The 18,497-nt window shown below is 39.1% G+C and overlaps 1 protein-coding gene across 1 annotated transcript in view; it reads right to left on the bottom strand.

Annotated features, from left to right (window-relative positions):
* zanl (zonadhesin, like) overlaps positions 1-16,688 on the bottom strand; it is a 76,876-nt gene extending 60,188 nt beyond the window's left edge. Inside the window, exons 1-24 of the mRNA XM_058623912.1 lie at positions 16,602-16,688; positions 16,138-16,163; positions 13,113-13,262; positions 12,744-13,009; positions 12,082-12,166; positions 11,826-11,984; positions 11,352-11,519; positions 10,912-11,009; positions 10,747-10,825; positions 9,828-10,649; positions 9,522-9,715; positions 9,247-9,388; positions 7,881-8,125; positions 7,232-7,380; positions 6,904-7,032; positions 6,434-6,572; positions 5,034-5,175; positions 4,333-4,532; positions 3,745-3,883; positions 3,486-3,602; positions 2,963-3,087; positions 2,395-2,540; positions 1,349-1,492; positions 564-671 (exon numbers count right to left, since the gene is read on the bottom strand). Of these exons, the coding sequence (XP_058479895.1) occupies positions 564-671; positions 1,349-1,492; positions 2,395-2,540; positions 2,963-3,087; positions 3,486-3,602; positions 3,745-3,883; positions 4,333-4,532; positions 5,034-5,175; positions 6,434-6,572; positions 6,904-7,032; positions 7,232-7,380; positions 7,881-8,125; positions 9,247-9,388; positions 9,522-9,715; positions 9,828-10,649; positions 10,747-10,825; positions 10,912-11,009; positions 11,352-11,519; positions 11,826-11,984; positions 12,082-12,166; positions 12,744-13,009; positions 13,113-13,262; positions 16,138-16,163; positions 16,602-16,672 (4,043 nt within the window). The 5' untranslated portion in view covers positions 16,673-16,688. The remainder of the gene's footprint in view (positions 1-563; positions 672-1,348; positions 1,493-2,394; positions 2,541-2,962; positions 3,088-3,485; positions 3,603-3,744; positions 3,884-4,332; positions 4,533-5,033; positions 5,176-6,433; positions 6,573-6,903; positions 7,033-7,231; positions 7,381-7,880; positions 8,126-9,246; positions 9,389-9,521; positions 9,716-9,827; positions 10,650-10,746; positions 10,826-10,911; positions 11,010-11,351; positions 11,520-11,825; positions 11,985-12,081; positions 12,167-12,743; positions 13,010-13,112; positions 13,263-16,137; positions 16,164-16,601) is intronic.
* Between the last annotated feature and the right edge of the window lie 1,809 nt (positions 16,689-18,497).

The raw sequence follows: 18,497 nt of genomic DNA, 5'->3' as shown, positions 1-18,497 counted from the left end.
AAGGTCTAATTTTGTGACCTTGATGTTTTAAATGTTTTATTTGAATTCACCCAGGCGACACAAATTTTATCAAACGAGGCAGCAGTGAAACCAGCAGCTCCTGTGCCTCCACAAGGTAAAAAACACTGATTTTCTCTGTAGATTTTGAGGTGGCAGAGTCAGCAGTTCACAAACTTGAGTTTCTATTTTTAAGAACTCAGATTTCCAACTCTTAAACGTATTATTTAACTTTGACTGCAGACATGTTGCTATGTTTGTGTGCGCAAGTTAGCAATGTGAAGCATTGTAATCTAATGGTATGGCTAACAATGCTAGCCTGAGATACATTTTTGCGTTTCCGACATCTCAACTGGAACGCATTGAAGTCTGGTGTGACGTCACTTCAAGTTACGACTTTCGAGTTGCGATGTAAATGGAATGTAGTTTATGGTATGTTTCTGAAGACCACAGGAAGTGTAGTGATTTTATTGGCTGTAGTGATGGTTCCATCATGTGCAGATCCCCTTAACTGTAGAACATGATGTGGTCCATGACAGCAGGTCAACGCCTAGGCAGAGTCTCACCTGAATGGTCCAGCAGGGTCTTTGATTTTTCCACATTTCTCTGGTTTCACCACCTCAGCCGCGAGGTTCTCGTCACACTCTGGGTCAGGCTTGGTGCCTGCAACACACCTGATGTAGACAAATATAACCGTCACATACAGCTAAGTTGTAGTAAATAAAGACACCTGTTATTATTATATTACTATTATACGTGTGCCACTGAGGGAACATTTTTACCACAGACAATAATTTAACCAAAGGGGTGGAATTTATTTGTCCTGTTTTACTATTTTTTGCCTTACGGACATGTAAGGAGCACGAAACAGTTCAATAATATTCAACTTATTGTGGGAATTGTGCATTTGTGCATTTGAGAATTGTGCATTGTGCAAAAGTGTATTGGTGTTCAGGCAACAGGGTTAGCCAGGGATGGGAAAATATCCTAATCTAGGATATTTTCCCATCCCTCACTTTACATACAGCTTTATATAAAGCAAAACAGCTGTAGCTTAAACAGCAATATCCTGCAAATGTGAATGATTCCACTTTTGACATATTAGATTTTCACAAAATAAGTTTTTCATCATGAAATTCACAACTTAACCTGGTATATTTTGCTCTCATAATGTCCCAGAAGTGAGCCATAAGTGGAAGCAAATGCATGATGCCATTGGCACAAATATCATTTCTGTATATCCCTGCATCTGTTCATGTGTCTAATCTTGTGGGGCTTGGTCACGTGCCTTTCCAAGGAAGCTAAAAAGAAATCCACAATTTCTCAGAAAGATGGGTGTGTGTAAACTTACGAATCATCCTCATCCTCTTCTGTCTGCCAGCTGTTCGCAAAGTCGTTAGAATTTCCTACCAGGGTGCCATCTGGTTTGGTGAAGTCATTATTTGGGTTCCCATCATAGTCGCCACAGAGTCCACACATCTGGTCATAGTAGGTGCTGAGGGAAGAAGATGCAAAGAGCAGGGATTAAGAGAAGAAGGCTCATGTCCTAAGAAGACTTAGGAGGGCAAATAGGGTTTGGCCCTTTAATGGATTTCTCAAAACAAATAGACAGAAGGTTGAAATCTCTATTTATAAATATCAGTCAGGGCATCATCGATGGAATCTGCTCTACAAAGGTTTGGAGGATTTATTTGAAAGAGCTGATCTGTTAGACCTTTGAACTACATCCTACACAGCTGACAAACTGATTTCTTAAGCACTTTTCAAGAAAGGTACCATGTATAATTTATGGGTCTGAGCCATATCTTCAATGCATTTGAATAAATTAATACGATATAAAAAAAATCCATCCAAATCTTTTTGAATGTACCCTTCTATGGTTTCTCAACATTTTTTTTCATTTATAATTTTGTGTGTATTTTTTGCATGATTATTCTTTATAATTCCTATTATGGTTATTATAGTTGTGCATAGTCCTGTAATATCTGCTACTTTAAGTCCATGATATCCTGAGGACATGTTCACTGCTTTGTCTTGCTGTTGTCTCTGGCTTCTCCCCTGCACCAGAGTCCATACAGAAAACTACTACTACTCTACTGCTGCCTCCTTTGGTTTGTTGGTGGTACTTATGTCAATCTGAACAAAGCATTTCAAACACAGAAGTCCCAAAATATCACATCTGAACATAATGACAAAGGTATTAGTGGATTAAGAACTCTTGCATGATGTATTAAAAAAATCTCTGAATTTCTGTGTGGAGTTTGGTGCGGGAGCGCATTTTACAGACTTCCAGTTTGTAAACCACTATATCCTGTTGGAAAGTCTGTATAAAGAGTGAGATCAATCAGCGAACCTACTCTTAAGATATTGTACAATACCTGATTGTCAAACACCAACCTGGGAACTGTGATCTTAGCATGGTGGTTTCCGTCCCACCGCACCTGGAGTCCAAAGGGAGTCTGCACAGTGACATACTGTCCAGCAAGACTGATGGACATATGAGGAGAGGGAGAGTTAGGGAGGGCCACCCTCCGTCCATTCACCTGGTGGAAGGACAAAGGAGGGATATTAAAGTATAGGCTATATGTACAGTTTCCTGTTTTTATTGCACTGCTCCATGTTTTTAAACACATCACAGAAGAGAAGACACAGGGTTAAAACAATGAGCACAGGGATTAAATCCCCTGCCAGTCTCATTTTGTGGGGAAGACTTGTTTGATCTGTGGAAGGATCAAAGAGTATAGGACATGTAGGAAGAGTGTGGACAGATTTGGATTTCTGGGATTATGGAATAAAGAGATAAAGGTCAAAGAACAAGGATAATGTCAAATAAAAAGGTGGTGACAATGAGGGATGAGCTTTAAATTGTAATTTCACTAAAGAAGAGGATTAACATTCATATAAAGAGAGTGCTATAGCTGGTCTGTGCGTGCATTTGTTTGTTGCATTTGATCTAAATACTGACCAGTATCCTTCTGGCCTTCATAAGTGTCACAGTGATTCCATCCACAGTGACGTAGAGTTTCCTCAGGTAGGACAGATCTGGCTGTCCTCTCTCCTCATTCTTCCCCTCCACTGAGAACCAAGGACCTGCACAACACCATGGAGTTCATTCCACTAAGCTTCAAAATCCATATATCCCTCTGACACATGCAATCAAGTTGGCAGAATCAGACAAATAGTAACCGTATGGTAATACTAAGTAATATTTTGGTAATATCATTTTATTATGTGTAGTACGGGGTGGAGGTGGCTCAACAATTTCTACCGATATCTCCTATTTATAGATAGGTTATACACTAAAACAAACATTATTTGGGGAAATACTTTGAATTCCTGTCAGAAAACCCTAATAAATGTGTCCCTTTGGATCTTCAAATGCACTTGTGCTTTAGGGAGTCAAATAAAGCAGTGCAAAAGGAATAGAAATGCTAACAATAAGTTAATGCTAATTTGCTCGGATGCAGGAAGTCAGAACCTGTTCTCACCTGTGGTGTTCCCGCAGGTTCTGGCCAGCGTGTAGGTACATGTTCCCATGAAACTAAAGAACTTCTTGTCAAATGTGTTGTAGTGAGGATCTCCAGAGATCACACAGTCTTGAGAACCTGTGAGAGTGTGACAAAAAAAGATAGACAACAACCCCAAAACATTATAGAACACTGTCTCATCCGCATTTACTACACACTTAACAATGTGCATTCATGTTCGGTCAGCAGCTGACTACAGGTGGAACAGGTATAAACTTACCAGTGGGATAGCAGCCCAGATCTCCATCCTGAAGTTTACATTCTTGCGTGGGAGGACACTCATGGGCCGTACAGGTAACAAAGGGTGCATCACACTTACACTTCACCCTACAGTTATCCAAATAGAACTCCTCCCCAGGCTGAGACACACACACACACACACACACACGTTTGAGCCATGTTAACTGAGGAAAGCATACATTGAATTACAATGATAATGATATATACAGTATAACTTTATGTATGTACGTATGTATTTAATTAAAACACAAAACAAAAAAAACACTGGAGTTCAGGACACTTAAAGCATAGAAGGCAGATCTGGCAGGTTTGTGCATCAAAGGTAAAGTAGGCAGGATTTTTGTGGCATTATTGATCGTTCATTCGTTGTCTACAATCATCGTCTGCTGTATTTTACAGTAATAACCTGTGGATGAAACTCAACAATCAAATATGTTGTCCAGTATTCCTGCCTATTGTGCTCTATAAACACAGAACTTTACTATTACCTTTAAATAGTGCAAATTTGTATTTTAAGAGAACAGCAGGCAAGCACAGACATAGTCCTCATAGACACACTCATGTGTACCTCATAATACTGGCCGTTGATAATGTATTGGCAGCCACATGTGGTCTTTCTGACACATTGGCCTGCACTCAGGACATAGCCAGGGTCACACACACAGCCCTCAGAACAGGGTCCACCACAGGAGGGAGGTTTCCCAGAACACGTTTCCTGACATGGGTCTGCACACGGCTCATAGTGGCTGTTGGAGGGGCACTCCGGGGCTGTGAGGAGGATGAAGAGATTTAACACTCTGTGTTAAATATTTATCATGCACAAATTAGACGGATACATTTTGGATAATGAAGATGATGACATATAATCTGCACATGACACTTTCTCAGCTGTTGCAGAGATAGATAGCATAAGTGTTCACACACTGAGTGCAGCTCTAGTGCTACCATCTGCTGGTACACCAGTTCAACACAGCAATTTAAAGTCAGCTTACTGTTACAAAAGCCTCATACTTTTCACACTAAAAGGTTATGGTAAGATTTCACAACATTGGACAAAAGTACCATTTGCATGTGTACAAAATAAAAACTGTTGAATTATTGAATAATAACTGTCACTTTAAAGTATTATGCAGTCAGTTACAGTGTACTTCTGTGGCTATGGCCTGGAAACCTTGTTGACCCTAGAGAAGCAGCTTCCCAGGTTATCCCATTTTAGCCTCCCTACATCCCTTCATCCACCTGTCCTCCTTTCATTCACCCAACACTCACGGCAGAGGGTTTCATTCCTCCACGGTCCAATGGTGACCCCACGGTCCTGGCACTCATTCACGTAGGCTTCAATGGCTTCACACAGAATGGGCTTGGCTCCATCCAGCTCACACAGGTCAAAGACACAGTCCCTGAAGTAACTCTGCAGACACACACACACACAGTGTTGAGTTACACTCTGCTTTCACTAAGTAAAAGACACACAAATAAAAAAACAGGTTCAGAGAAGCAACTTTTTACTTTTTACTTTTTAAAAGTCTATGTAAACAGTGCTTGAAGTAGGCCGGTACTCTCCAGTACACAACGCACTATTATTTGCATACTGGCACTTCTCAAAAGATGCCAGTACTCTAAGGTAGACCAATTCATTATTATGGCCCATAATAATAATAATTTCCAAGGCTGCACTTTATCACCTGTTATTTTTCGGATAATTGCACAGATGTTCCTGTTTGACAGTGTTTGTGCAGAATATTAAAGCAATCCATACCTTTCTGGCATGTCTCACAACACTTAGTATAAACATGAACAAGGCCGCCCCCCTTAAAGTCCCACCCTCTCCCCGCTGCCTGTGACGTCTGACGCTCCCTCCAAATAATTTTATTCGGACCGAATTAAATTATTGGTCAGACTTTTAGCAGAAATATATGAGAATTAAATAATGATGAGTTTCAACACCTGGTGGATTTCTTTTACATTTTAGTGTGCCATACGCTTATTAGGAGCAGTTTAAGATTACAAAAGAAAAGTGTAAAAATGCCAGAAAGTTAAGGATTGCTTTAACGCAAACACAATGGTATCAAACTTCCTGTTCGACAAGCATGTAAAGCAGTACTGCTCAAATAAGGGGGTGTTGGTATGGCGTGAGAGGCAGGATGGGACTCAATTCATACAGTGGTTTGTACAGCTAAATAAATAAATATTATCAGGTTCTCAACAGTAATAATTGAGAACTAACAATATTTTTACCATTCTGGTCACAATTTAAGGACAGACTGCACACAAACACAGGTTTTTATATTGTTATAGTGTTTGAGAACTTGAGTAATGCTAACTAATCCTGGAGCCACATTTTCTAGCCACTATTTTCAAATAGAATGTGTGAAGAAGACAAACTCTGTTTTTTTAGTACATTTCATTGGTTGATTTTACTTGAGTTAAGAAGTTGAATCAGTACTTGTACTTTTACAAATCTTTTTAAGAGAAGCATGTACACTTCTACTATCAAGCAGCAGGGTTGCAGCAGGGTTAGTATTGTATGTATTTCTCTAAGAGGGGAGAAACACTCAGTTATGATGAGGATGGAGCAAAAGAAATTACAATTGAAAGTTGCTGTATCTGGAGACCAGAACCTGACTTTTTAAATAGGAATTTGTATGTGTTGTGTAATGTGTAGTTACATTGGGGTTGACTTTGGGGTGGCACACAGCAAAAGGACCCTTTTTGTCCAGCAGGATCCCACAGTATCCAGAGCTTTCATACAACTCATGCTCATCTTCATCACACCCAGGGATGGTGGTGTTGGGTTTCTTAATACACCTGTTTGAGAGACAGTGCAAATTACTAGTACAATGTTGCTCTGTTTGTCTTGACCTAAATGTCTCAACAGGAATGTTAGAAGGTGAGAAGAGATTTAAATATCGCTATATTGCAAAACACAATATAGCGATAGAGGCACATGGAGCTAAAGGTTTAAAGTCTCAGACACCTCAACCTTTACCGGCATGTAGGCATAAAAACACATAATGGTGGTGATGATTTGATAATGATAAATGGACATTTACCACAGGGACACAGGCTTTAAACCGGAGGCTAGTCACATCACACTAGTTAAAATATTAATAAATGTCAATACACTGTCAGTACTCACTCTGGGTCAGTGTTCCAGCTGTGTCCAAAGTCATTGACATTGTTGGTCAGTGATCCATCTGGCTTACGGAAGTCATCTTTGTAATTTCCATCATAATCTCCACACAAGCCGCACAGCAAGTTCTTATAGCTGCAGATGATTTGTGGACATCAGAACAACAATTCAGTTTGCACTTCATCGTGTGTCTTATTGTCATCAAGGGCCAGCATTTTCACTCGGTATCAATTCATTATTTTAGCAGGAAATATTGTAGGATTCTCTGTAGGACTGGTGAAGAATGCATGTAAAGACAGAACCTCCACTGAATCTCTGTTCAGTTTTCACTTACTCTTCAATCACTTTGATGTCCATGTAATGGTTTCCATCATAGCGAACAGTCACACCAAAGTTCATGGACACGGTGTAGTACTTTCCCGACTTGAGGAGAGAAACACTAGGGGGCAGAGTCAATGGCAGGTTCACTTTGGTCCCATTCACCTGTATGGGGAAAGCATACCATTAATGCATATCATTAATGGTTTGGTGATGACTTTATGCATTTAAATTGAATGACAAAGTTAATTCTTCTTATTGGTGCCTTCCATTGGGACTGGTGAAATTGTCTTTACGTCATACTTGGTATATGGTTATGTCGTGAGAACACCAGGTGAGGACAGAGGCAAGTACATTTCTGAGCTCTTTAAACTAAAATGACAGCACTACCAGTCACTTAAAAATAAACTTCATTATTCATATATTTTTAATGGCTGATTGTACTTACTGATTGTAAGTCGCTTTGGATAAAAGCGTCTGCTAAATGACATGTAATGTAGGGCTGCTGAAGTAAAATCTTCAGAAAATGTCCACTCATGTACTCATGTTCCACTTGATGTGGGAGTGGCACCATGTTTCCACTACACTGTTATTACTAACCAGAAATGTGCTTTTTCAACATTTCAACATCAACCTTGTTAGTTCTGTAACTCATCTTCTCTTACCTGGACAGTGCCACCTTTGAGAATGGAGATCTTTGTTGACTGTACATATACGTGTACTGCCTTTACATATGAGATGGTGGGACTGTTGTAGCGGTTTTCATTGTCAGCGTGGACCTCAAAGTTTGGCAGAACCGTGCTGTTGCAAGTTTTAGTCATCAGGTAGCTGCAGTTGCCCATGAAGCTGTATCTGTGTTTGTCGAAGGTGGTGTAGTGGGGATCATTAGACGCTATACATGTGGATGCACCTAAAAGGATAACAAATTAAATATTGTAGTTATTACTGGCCTGACTAGCGAAATACCAAAAATAAACACATCATGTCTCTTATCAGATGGTTAGTTTGGAGCAGGACATGTATTGTAATTTTTGCTGAGGAGCAGCTTCAATATAATAAATAAATGTCCATGTTTGCCGATCTGCTGAGGTTCCACCATGTCCTGTACACATGGACCTTAAACTGACATCTCGTCTGACCACAAGAGACCGGATGGTTAATACTAAAATGCAGTTCACCAGAGGTGACTCCTGGTCAAAGGATAGATGGAGAACAAGCTGAAGTTCAAAAAAACCTCTCTCACGATCATCTAAACTGTGGGAGTATTATGGACAGGGACACTAATGCAAGTTGGAAATGGCTTATCACAGCAGTACAACTGCTATGCAGGAACACCTGAAGCAAAAGCATCCTGGAGCGGTTTGTCAAGATGACAGCAAAACAGCACCGTTTCAGCAGAGCTGCCCAACTATCAATATGTCATGTCTTGAAAGACAAACCACATTTTACTTAGATGATCTTAAACTGCATTCCGTGTCACTAAAAGAGTTTTATTTCAAATACTGAGCCAGCAGATAATATCCATAGGACAGGCCAAGTTAACACTGCTCTGTGCTGGGCACTGTGAGCACCAAGGGCCCACTTAAGAGGAGCTCTTCACCCCCGACAATATTTGCTGCCAAACTAAATATGTCATATCTTGATACATATACTTGAATCGAACAAGCTCTTGCTTTAATTTTATTTTGGAGAGTATTATGTTGGACTGGAAAATGGAGATTACCAGTTGGGCTATTTTTTGTTGTAGAATAATGCCCTGCAGTGGATACTTTGTTTCATCTTGTCACACAAGGATTTGATTTTTCATTTGGGTAAGTTCATTGTTATATTAATAGAGTAATAACAAAAAAGAAATCGTTAGATTAATCGATAAAAAAATGATCGTTGGTTGCAGCCCTAGTCCAAGTCTTAAAAGTATATTTCTGCAACGACATTTAGAGGTCAGATGTTGCATTTGTTCAAAGTAGATCATTTCAAAATACAAGAAAAACTACAAATGGAATTCCTTGACAAGTTACCCAACAATATTACCTTTAGGATGACAGCCCGCAACACCATTAATAACTTTACACTCTTCAGTAGGGTCACAGGAGTTGTCAACACATTCCAATGTGTAGTTCCCTACACAGCGACACAGTTTTGAGCAATCATCTCCATATACGATCTCTCCAGGCTGAAAAAGAAATGGATGAAAGATCAATACTAACAAAGTGTATGGTGTGTCACCAGATGTACATTTCTGTATTGCCATAACAGCTTGTTTTTAACATGGATATTTATGATAAAAATCATCCAGGACATCAAACCTGATAGTAGTTATTGTCGTCATCAAGACAGCCACATTTCTCCAGTGGCACACAGCGCTCTCCTTTAAAGACAAAACCTGGTTTGCAGAAGCAGCCACTGATACAGGGGCCAGAACAGTTCGTGGAGGGTTTTTCACAGGAAGGTTTACAAGCTAGACCACATTCTATATACTCTGCATCAGGAGGGCATGGTCCTGCATGGGAGTAAGAAAATGAATGGTTTGATGAAAATAAATAAAAGAAATAAAAGAAAGGTATCAAACTATTTGGGTAATTTTGGAAAACACTAAAAAGAATATGTCATACTTGGTGGCATTGTAGATGGTCTTGGTGTTGTTGGTGGTGGTGTTGGTCCTACAGTATCACATGATGTTGGTGTTGTAGTATGTACTACAGTTGTTGGTGAAGTCTGGACTGGTGTTGTTGGTTTTGGCGTAGTCTGCACAGGAGTTGTTGGATTTGGTCTAGTTGTTACTGGATTTGGTGTAGTTGTTACTGGATTTGGTGTAGTTGTTACTGGAATTGGTGTACTTGTTACTGGATTTGGTGTAGTTGTTACTGGAATTGGTGTAGTTGTTACTGGAAGTGGTGTAGTTGTTACTGGAATTGGTGTAGTTGTTACTGGAATTGGTGTAGTTGTTACTGGATTTGGTGTAGTTGTTACTGGAATTGGTGTAGTTGTTACTGGAAGTGGTGTAGTTGTTACTGGATTTGGTGTAGTTGTTACTGGAATTGGTGTAGTTGTTACTGGAATTGGTGTAGTTGTTACTGGATTTGGTGTAGTTGTTACTGGAATTGGTGTAGTTGTTACTGGAAGTGGTGTAGTTGTTACTGGAATTGGTGTAGTTGTTACTGGAATTGGTGTACTTGTTACTGGAATTGGTGTAGTTGTTACTGGAAGTGGTGTAGTTGTTACTGGAATTGGTGTAGTTGTTACTGGATTTGGTGTAGTTGTTACTGGAATTGGTGTAGTTGTTACTGGAAGTGGTGTAGTTGTTACTGGAATTGGTGTAGTTGTTACTGGAATTGGTGTACTTGTTACTGGATTTGGTGTAGATGTAACTGGATTTGATGTTGGCGTAGTTAGTACTGGACTTGTTATTGGCGGTTGAGGAGTTGTTGGCTGAGCTGAAAGTGAAGAAAAAATAAGAAAAATCTGTCATGAGCTGATATGTGTTATTAGTGAGGCAAAGACTATATGAATTCTCTGTGATTAGTTTCTCACCTCTGCAGGACATGATACACACAGCATCAACAGCAATATCTGTCTTAGCAGTTTCTCCAAAGGTTCCAACAATCACAAACTGACAGACATATAAACACACATACGTAAGTTGATGCAGACTTTTAAGCACAAACATATGGAAATAAGGTAAACTCTGTTATTAACCTGAATAGCAGCAGTTCCCAGGTAGCGGACTTCTGCAGCCTTCCAGCCTTTATCCTGATTACCCTTGACAGTGAAAAGAGTAGGTCCAGAATTTCCACCTGTTTAACATAAGAATAAATACATTTTTTAATTTTCATTAATTTTCCGTCCACATGAAGGTTGCCAATCCCAGCTGATATAGCGTTAAAGGCAGGGTACACCCTGGACAGGTCCCCAGTCCAACACAGGGCCAACATACAGAGAGGAACAACAACTCAACATTCATGCCTACAGTCAATTAAGAGTGTCCAATTAAACAAATCTGCATGTTGAAAACCCACATGCACATGGGGCAGAACATACAAACTCTACACATAAGGCCCTCTGTCGTACTGGGATCTTAACAGGTAATGCATGAATCTTTGTGTCTTTCCATCTATTATAATAAATGTGACATTTACCTGTGTTAATGGTGTGGACACTGAGCTGCATGTTGTTGCTGGTGCCATACAGGTAGTAGTAGAAGATGAGGTCCAGACAGCCTGAGGTGGGCATAACCTTAGGACTTCTGATCTGAGAACTAGCTCCATGGACGACACTACCTGAATCCATCAACAGGTATTGCCCAACTACATATTAAACGAGAAGGTCAGAAATGTTGGTGTTAGTTGAGAAAGTTTAAGAGAGCTTTATTATTTATTGCCACACTTTATTATTTATTGCCAACTTTAACTTGAAACTTTAATATGGAAATAATGATATGTTTTGCATTTATTTATTATTTATTTACTCATGGCATTTTATCAGTAGTTACACAGTAACAGACCATCAACGTAGTAACAACTTTAAATTGGGATATCATCACAATTACCATGTGAGTCCACCTTTCCAGCAGACCTCCACAGAGTAAAAATAAGAAAACAAGGTAGACTCACATCCAGGTTTGGAGAAGTCATCGTCTGGGCCTGTGCCTTCAGTATCTGTTGGCCCATTCCATAGCTCAAAGCCGAAAAAAATTGGGTCGCTATTGTCGTTGTAAATTTCCCACCCACAGAGGTCTCCATCATTGTCAAAATCACAGCTGACAACACATGCTGTGGACAAAACAACAAATCTGATAAAGCCATACTTGTGTATGTGTGTATGTGTGTGTGTGTGTGTGTGTGTGAGTGAATGTGTGTGTGAACTCACAGGGACATGCTCCTTCAGTGATGACAATGTTGTCCAACGCTGAGTCACAGGAAGCACTGAGGCCTCTCTGTGCCTCAAATACAATCTACACACACAAACACAGAGACAGCATCATCTCCCTGAAGCCATACTGATTTCAGAATGATGTAGAAATATAATATAGAAATAGATATGTGAACTTTGTTACAATAACATTTCTTTATGCCCAGTATTTTCTCACCAGTAGCTGTTTTGAACAGGAAACTGAAGTTTGTGTGGTGCTGTAAACCACTCACTTTCGATGCACCAAAGTCCATCATCAAAGCAAACAGGATTTTTTTTATCAACTGCTGAACTTACCATCAGTACGTTTAAATGCTTCATTTTGTGACTTCGGGGTTGGATTAATTTAGTGATACAAACGTACCAAAAGAGCCAAAAATAGATTTATCAATGGACTTTGGAGCAGGGGGAGCACGCTAAAATTTTGGTAATTTTGGTTTTCAAACACAGTTTACACCTAAGCAGGCACATTATTTGATCAGGTTTTTAAAATAATTTTTTTCGAGGTGTCATTTCGTCAGAACAGTATATGTCTCAACAGAAATATCACTATGATTAGTTTTAAAAGTCTTTATTTTCTGAATAGTAATTATTATAGCAACATCTCCAGTGACACTAACCTTGACACTCTCAGTGCTGGATTTGGACACTGTGACTGAGCCCTGCAGCCAGGTGGGACTCTGCATTCCAGTCTTCTTCCACACCTCTGTCTCCCCATTGGCGCGCTTAACCAGAACCTTTAAGTTGTTTTGTGAATCCAAGCCATACATGTGGTATCGGAACTGGACGCAGATCTGAGAGGCTGATGATGTGATGGCTGGGCTGAGCAGACGAGCTTTCTGCTGGTTTGCAACATTGTCACACTCATGGTAGATGTAGAATCCCTCTGCACACACAATTCTCTGTCTTAGTCTCATCCAGAAAAATCATTTTAATCACGCAAGTACAGAAATTAGACATTTGTCATAAACCATGAATTTAGGACTGACTTCCATCAGGGTAGTCTCCACTCGGTCCAGTGCCAGTTGTAGGGGTTGGACCTTTAAGTCGGGTCCAGTCACTGTCATCTGCGCTGTCCTGGGTGAAACCGCATAATGGTACACTGTCCTGGTTAAAGTCGCAGGAGGTGAGCACGGCAGCTGGAGAGACGCAGACAAAAAACAGACAAATGGGTATAATAATGTGTTAATGTCCTCTTGTTCTCCTCCCTCATTAATTGCTCACTTGACATGCGTATGATTAGTGAGGAGTTAGAATTGAGCGACAGTAGCTCAGTGGTACAGGTGTCAACTGGAAGGTTGTAGGTTCATTTCCTGGACCCACTATTCTTTATGAATGTGAGCGTGAATGAGTGATTAGCAAAACTGTAGTGTAAAGCAGTCAGCATTTCGCAACTCTTCTTCTTCTGATTTTATTTGGTAGTAACGAGTGACGATGATAGTTACAGGAAATGTATTGAAGTGAAAGTGCACAATGTATTTAGAAAATGTAGTGAAGTAAAAGTTGGTAGATATATACAGAAAGTAAAGTACATATACGTGAGTTTTGTACTTAAGTACAGTGACAAAGTATTTGTTCTTCGTTACCTTACAACACTGCTATTTCAGTCAAGGGTAAACAACATCTTTGAAATCAACACACCAGATATCTATAATAACATTTTGGATATTTCATTTTGTCATGAAACAGAACTTTGTGATGCTCTGTAAACCAGTCACTGCCAGTCCATAAAGTAAAACTGTAATTTTAGTTGTTGCCTCCATCAGTAAGTTCACGTGTTGCTTTGTTCCATATAAAATCCTTAGTCTGGATTAACCTTTGCAACACTAAGTTATCAAGCGAGTTAGCAGTAGAACAACAACTTGTGTTTATTTTTTTCTTATTTACATTATTTGAAAATGAATGAATGAAAATGCTGTCTAACACATTCTTACTGTATGTGAAAAGTGTACTCATAAGTGCATGGGTTCTGTGGTGCACTGTTTGCTGAACGTGCCTCATACAAACACTTCTCAAAACCTGAAACATGCTTTAATTGATTGAAAAAACAAGAAGGGAGGACGACATAATTCCTGATGATGTGAAATCTGAACTTCAAAATGAAGGTACTGCAAGGAACAATCACTGTGAATCCAAATACTGCAAAAGAACCACTGCACAGCTGAGACCTGAAAGCCCTCTCTTGCGTTTGTATGTTTAGTAACCCCGCCTTGAATTGAAGTGTGAAAGTTATTGTATAGTACAAACAGTGTGTTTGCCCTGTGGTAGACCACGGACTGGGAGTGTAATCATCTCTTTCATCCAGTTAAAGGGATAGTTCGGGATTCCTGGAGTGTGGTTGTGTATAATGACACATAGTCAGTCATGTTTTCCAGTTAAATCAAGCTAAGGTGTAGCTTGACTTCACCATTTAGCTAAACTGTCCTTGTACCAGTATGCAAGCGCTAGTGGAGAATGGATTTAGTGAATAGAGTGTCAGACTCGACTCCACTAGGTTGCGATATGCCCCCTTCCAGCTTGTTAGTATTACGTCACAGGCCAAAACAACTGTTAGCATGTCGAGTGCCATGTGTCTTTCTACCGTCTATTAATGTCAAAATATTTAATTATTTAACCTTAGTGCTCACACGTCACAGATCCGTGCCACAGCTGCACCTTGGTAAGCCAAGCAAACTTTGAACTGTGACGTATTTCCAAATTTCACAAATTCAATCCAATTTAAAAAATCTTTCGTAGTTTTTGGCACGATACTACTGCACATCCTTATAGCCTCTGTATGTTATAACATTCAATGGAACAAAGCTGCCTAAATGCTCTGTGTTCTATGGGTTAAGCTCACAAATCTTAAATTATAAACTTATTTCACTCACTGTTGTCTTCTCCTACTTGGACTGACTTACCCTATTATTTCTGGGTTGTTTGGGTCGAGCTCAACATATACATGCAATAGTCCCAACCACATTATCTGGGTTAGTTAATCGAACTTTGAGAAATTTGAGTACAAAGTATAAATTCAGTCCAACACAATCATTTGAAGTCACGTAAGAGTGCATCCCATTTGTCATTGGAACTCGGAGTTTACAAAGTCATGGGGTGTTTTCCACACAAGAACGCTACTGAACATGTTTTTTCCAACTCAAAGCGACCTCACCAACCCCGACATGGGATTCCAAGATTATAGCTGCCACCATACACACAACGCTTAATATCACTTTTGGCGTATTTGACTGGTATTGCTAACAATGGCTAGCCCGAGACATGTTTGTGTTTCCTACTTCTCAACTGGAACGTGGGGAACTTGGTGGTGAACTCACTCCCAGTTCCAATTTCCGAGTTCCAATGTGAGATAAAAATGCATATTTATTGTATGGATTTTGGTGCAGTAGAGTGAGCAATTGATAAATGTTAGTTTCCTGTTGGAAAAAGGTTCCTAAACCATACATTTAGATTAAAGGTGTATGCACACCAGATGCAATGCAAAGATACAGGACGAAAGTGTGAATAATTTGGATGCAAATTACGACACAGCCTCCCATACACATCAAGTGCGATGCGAATAAACAAATGTATTAGGACAAGAAAGAAAAATTGTGTCACGGTCCGTCTGTGACCAGAGCAGGCTTCATATATACACACACAGCTGACATACTAAATACTACGTTGATTTGACAGGTGTTCTAAAAATACTTCAAACTTGTGAATACTTCAAACATGCCAATAATTATATAAATATGTATATATATATATATATATATACATTTATATATTATTTGAGGTGGCAGAAGGTATGGCAGTGTTGTGGGAAAGTGTGTGTTGGCTGTAAATAGTAACGATAAGGAGCTGCAAAGAAGTAAAGACCATATCTCTCTTAAGGACAGTAAATAAGTAGTACTGTACTGTCTCAGCGCTGTGTGAGCATGTGGCCTGTAACTGTTTAACTTATGTGCTGTTGTTGTGTAGGAGCATGTATTAATAAGACCTGCGTTTGTTGTGAATATAATGAAAATCACCTACCGTCTTCAACTGGTGTGTTCTGTAGGCTGTAAAAGATAAAAATAAACAAAACAAAAACAAAGATGAAAGATTCAACTGTCAGTTGTTAAAAGACTTCATTAACTCATTTCCAGCTACGATAAAATCCAAGGAGCCTGAATGTTATCTACAGAGTACCAAGGTTGTCAAATGTATTGTTGTTACCTTACGAAACAGCTCTATAAGGCATGTGTGCAAGAAATTAAATGATTCCTTCATGTTCATGTACATATATATATATATATTTTACACCATGGGTGCAGATTTTTGAAATTCTAAGGCGAGACCCATATAATATGTCATGCAATTAAAATGTTCACATTCAGTTTTTTTTTAATTATCTTTATTATTATATTATCATTATTATTATTATTATTATTATTATTATTATTATTATTGTTGTTGTTGTTATTAGTATTTAATCATTGATTTATTGAAGGACTCACCTGTGCTGGACCTGTCCTGTTGTGCAGCTGCACATCCATAATAGCAAAATAAGATATTGTAATGTATCCATTACTAACAGTTAGTTAGCAGGAGAAAGAGACAGGAAGATAGCGACGGGGCTTATACAGCTTTATATAGAGGCCTGAGCTCAGATGGGTCAGGGGCGTGTTGGCGTGTGGTGATGCTGAATTGCTGTATACTTGATGTTGCAAAATGTGTAAATAAGTAACAGTGTGTGATACGGCCAGGGTGTGTTCTCTTTGGGTGTGGTAGTAAGGTGAATTGCGTGCGCTTTCTGACCTCTCAGAAGTTCACAGGGTGGGTGGAGATGCCCATCAAACACTAACACAAATAAGAGCTTGTACTTGTACTGTGAGACATAATAAATCTTATTGTGTAATAAACAGAATACTTTGATCAAGCAAACACACCTTATTACTGTATATTGGCGTGTGGGGAAAGGGATTTCCGTGAGCAATAACAAAACCAACAACTAAAAGAGAGACATGTACACTGGTACTGCTCTGGACCTTAGAATAATACAACTGATATGGCAACCCAAATGTAGCAACCATTGTCTTGAGTGTAAACCGCTCACTCTCCTTTACCGAAGTCCATCGAGAAAATCAGTGTTCAGAGGGACACAGAAGCTGCTGGTCTACTGCTGCTTTGTTTGGTAAGTCTGTGTCACTGAGGTCAATCTGGACAAAGGACTTCAAACTAAAAATAAACTTCAGAAAATAACATATTTGAACTCATTGAAAGAGGCAGCAGTAGATTAACAACTCATGTGTCCCTTGATGTAAAATCATTGATTTTCTCTCTTTACTTTGGTGCAGGAGAGTAAGTTGTGTACTAAGCAACATATATTCCAGTCAGAAAAGGCTGTCTAATGGTCTAATGATATAATTTGGTAAACATTCCTAAAATATTGTATTCCTTCAGTTTGTCCTGACTTTAAAAACCCTGAACAACCCTTTAAATATCAGTAAATATGTCTTCATGTTACTGGGAATTAATCTTTATACCGTACATTTTATTACAATCTTAGTTGGCATGGTGCCATCTAAGATTGTGGCAAATTGTTATTTGGAAAAAGAAAGTGTAAAAGTGTAAATGACAGCCGAGCTCAGCTTATAACAAGAACATCTATATATATATATATATATATGTATATATATATATATGTATATATATATATACATATATATGTATACATATTAAGATGTGAACATTATTTATTAAGTAAGTTAGCCACAGATTTTTCAAATTGTTCATTTGTTAATGGCAGCAGCAGCTGTGATGTCACAGACACAAGCTTTGACATTAAACACAAAGATGTGAGATCTGACTTCACAGACAGGAAGACAAGAATGACACATTTCATGGTTTTGTTGCGTTGGCACAATATAGTGGAGTCCTGGTTAATCAGCAGCAGTGGTGGACTCACACTGTCCACCACAGAGACTAATCATCTGACCTGAACTGCTTAGTCAGGTAGTGCAGCATCAAGACACATATCACGTATCACTACTTCTTTTTTAAGCCAAAAGCAGAATATCCAGTCCTGCACATTATACCTGCCACTATGATATTCATCTCTATTGCTACAGGAATTCTCAGAAGAGGTCTTATCTATTGGCTGGTGGTTGTGGCTAACTTACATTTTCGATGCAAACTTTTGCATAGAATCAGTGCTACGACACAATGCTAAGCAGGGTTTTCCATACAACCTCAATACTACCCCAAATCATCCATCCATGATGCCAACCAAGTTTGGATAAAAAAAAAACTGCACTACTGAGTACCAATTTACATGCTAAATGTAAGCTCCAAAATCACTTCTTTATGGTAGCTAACATCAATCCTGTTATGTAACAGTCTGTTTCAAAACA

Source organism: Solea solea, chromosome 3 (genome assembly GCF_958295425.1).
Source record: "Solea solea chromosome 3, fSolSol10.1, whole genome shotgun sequence".
NCBI classification, from domain to species: Eukaryota; Metazoa; Chordata; class Actinopteri; order Pleuronectiformes; family Soleidae; genus Solea; species Solea solea.
The sequence above is the reverse complement of the archived record's forward strand: the minus strand, read 5'-3'. Positions and strand labels throughout refer to the sequence as shown.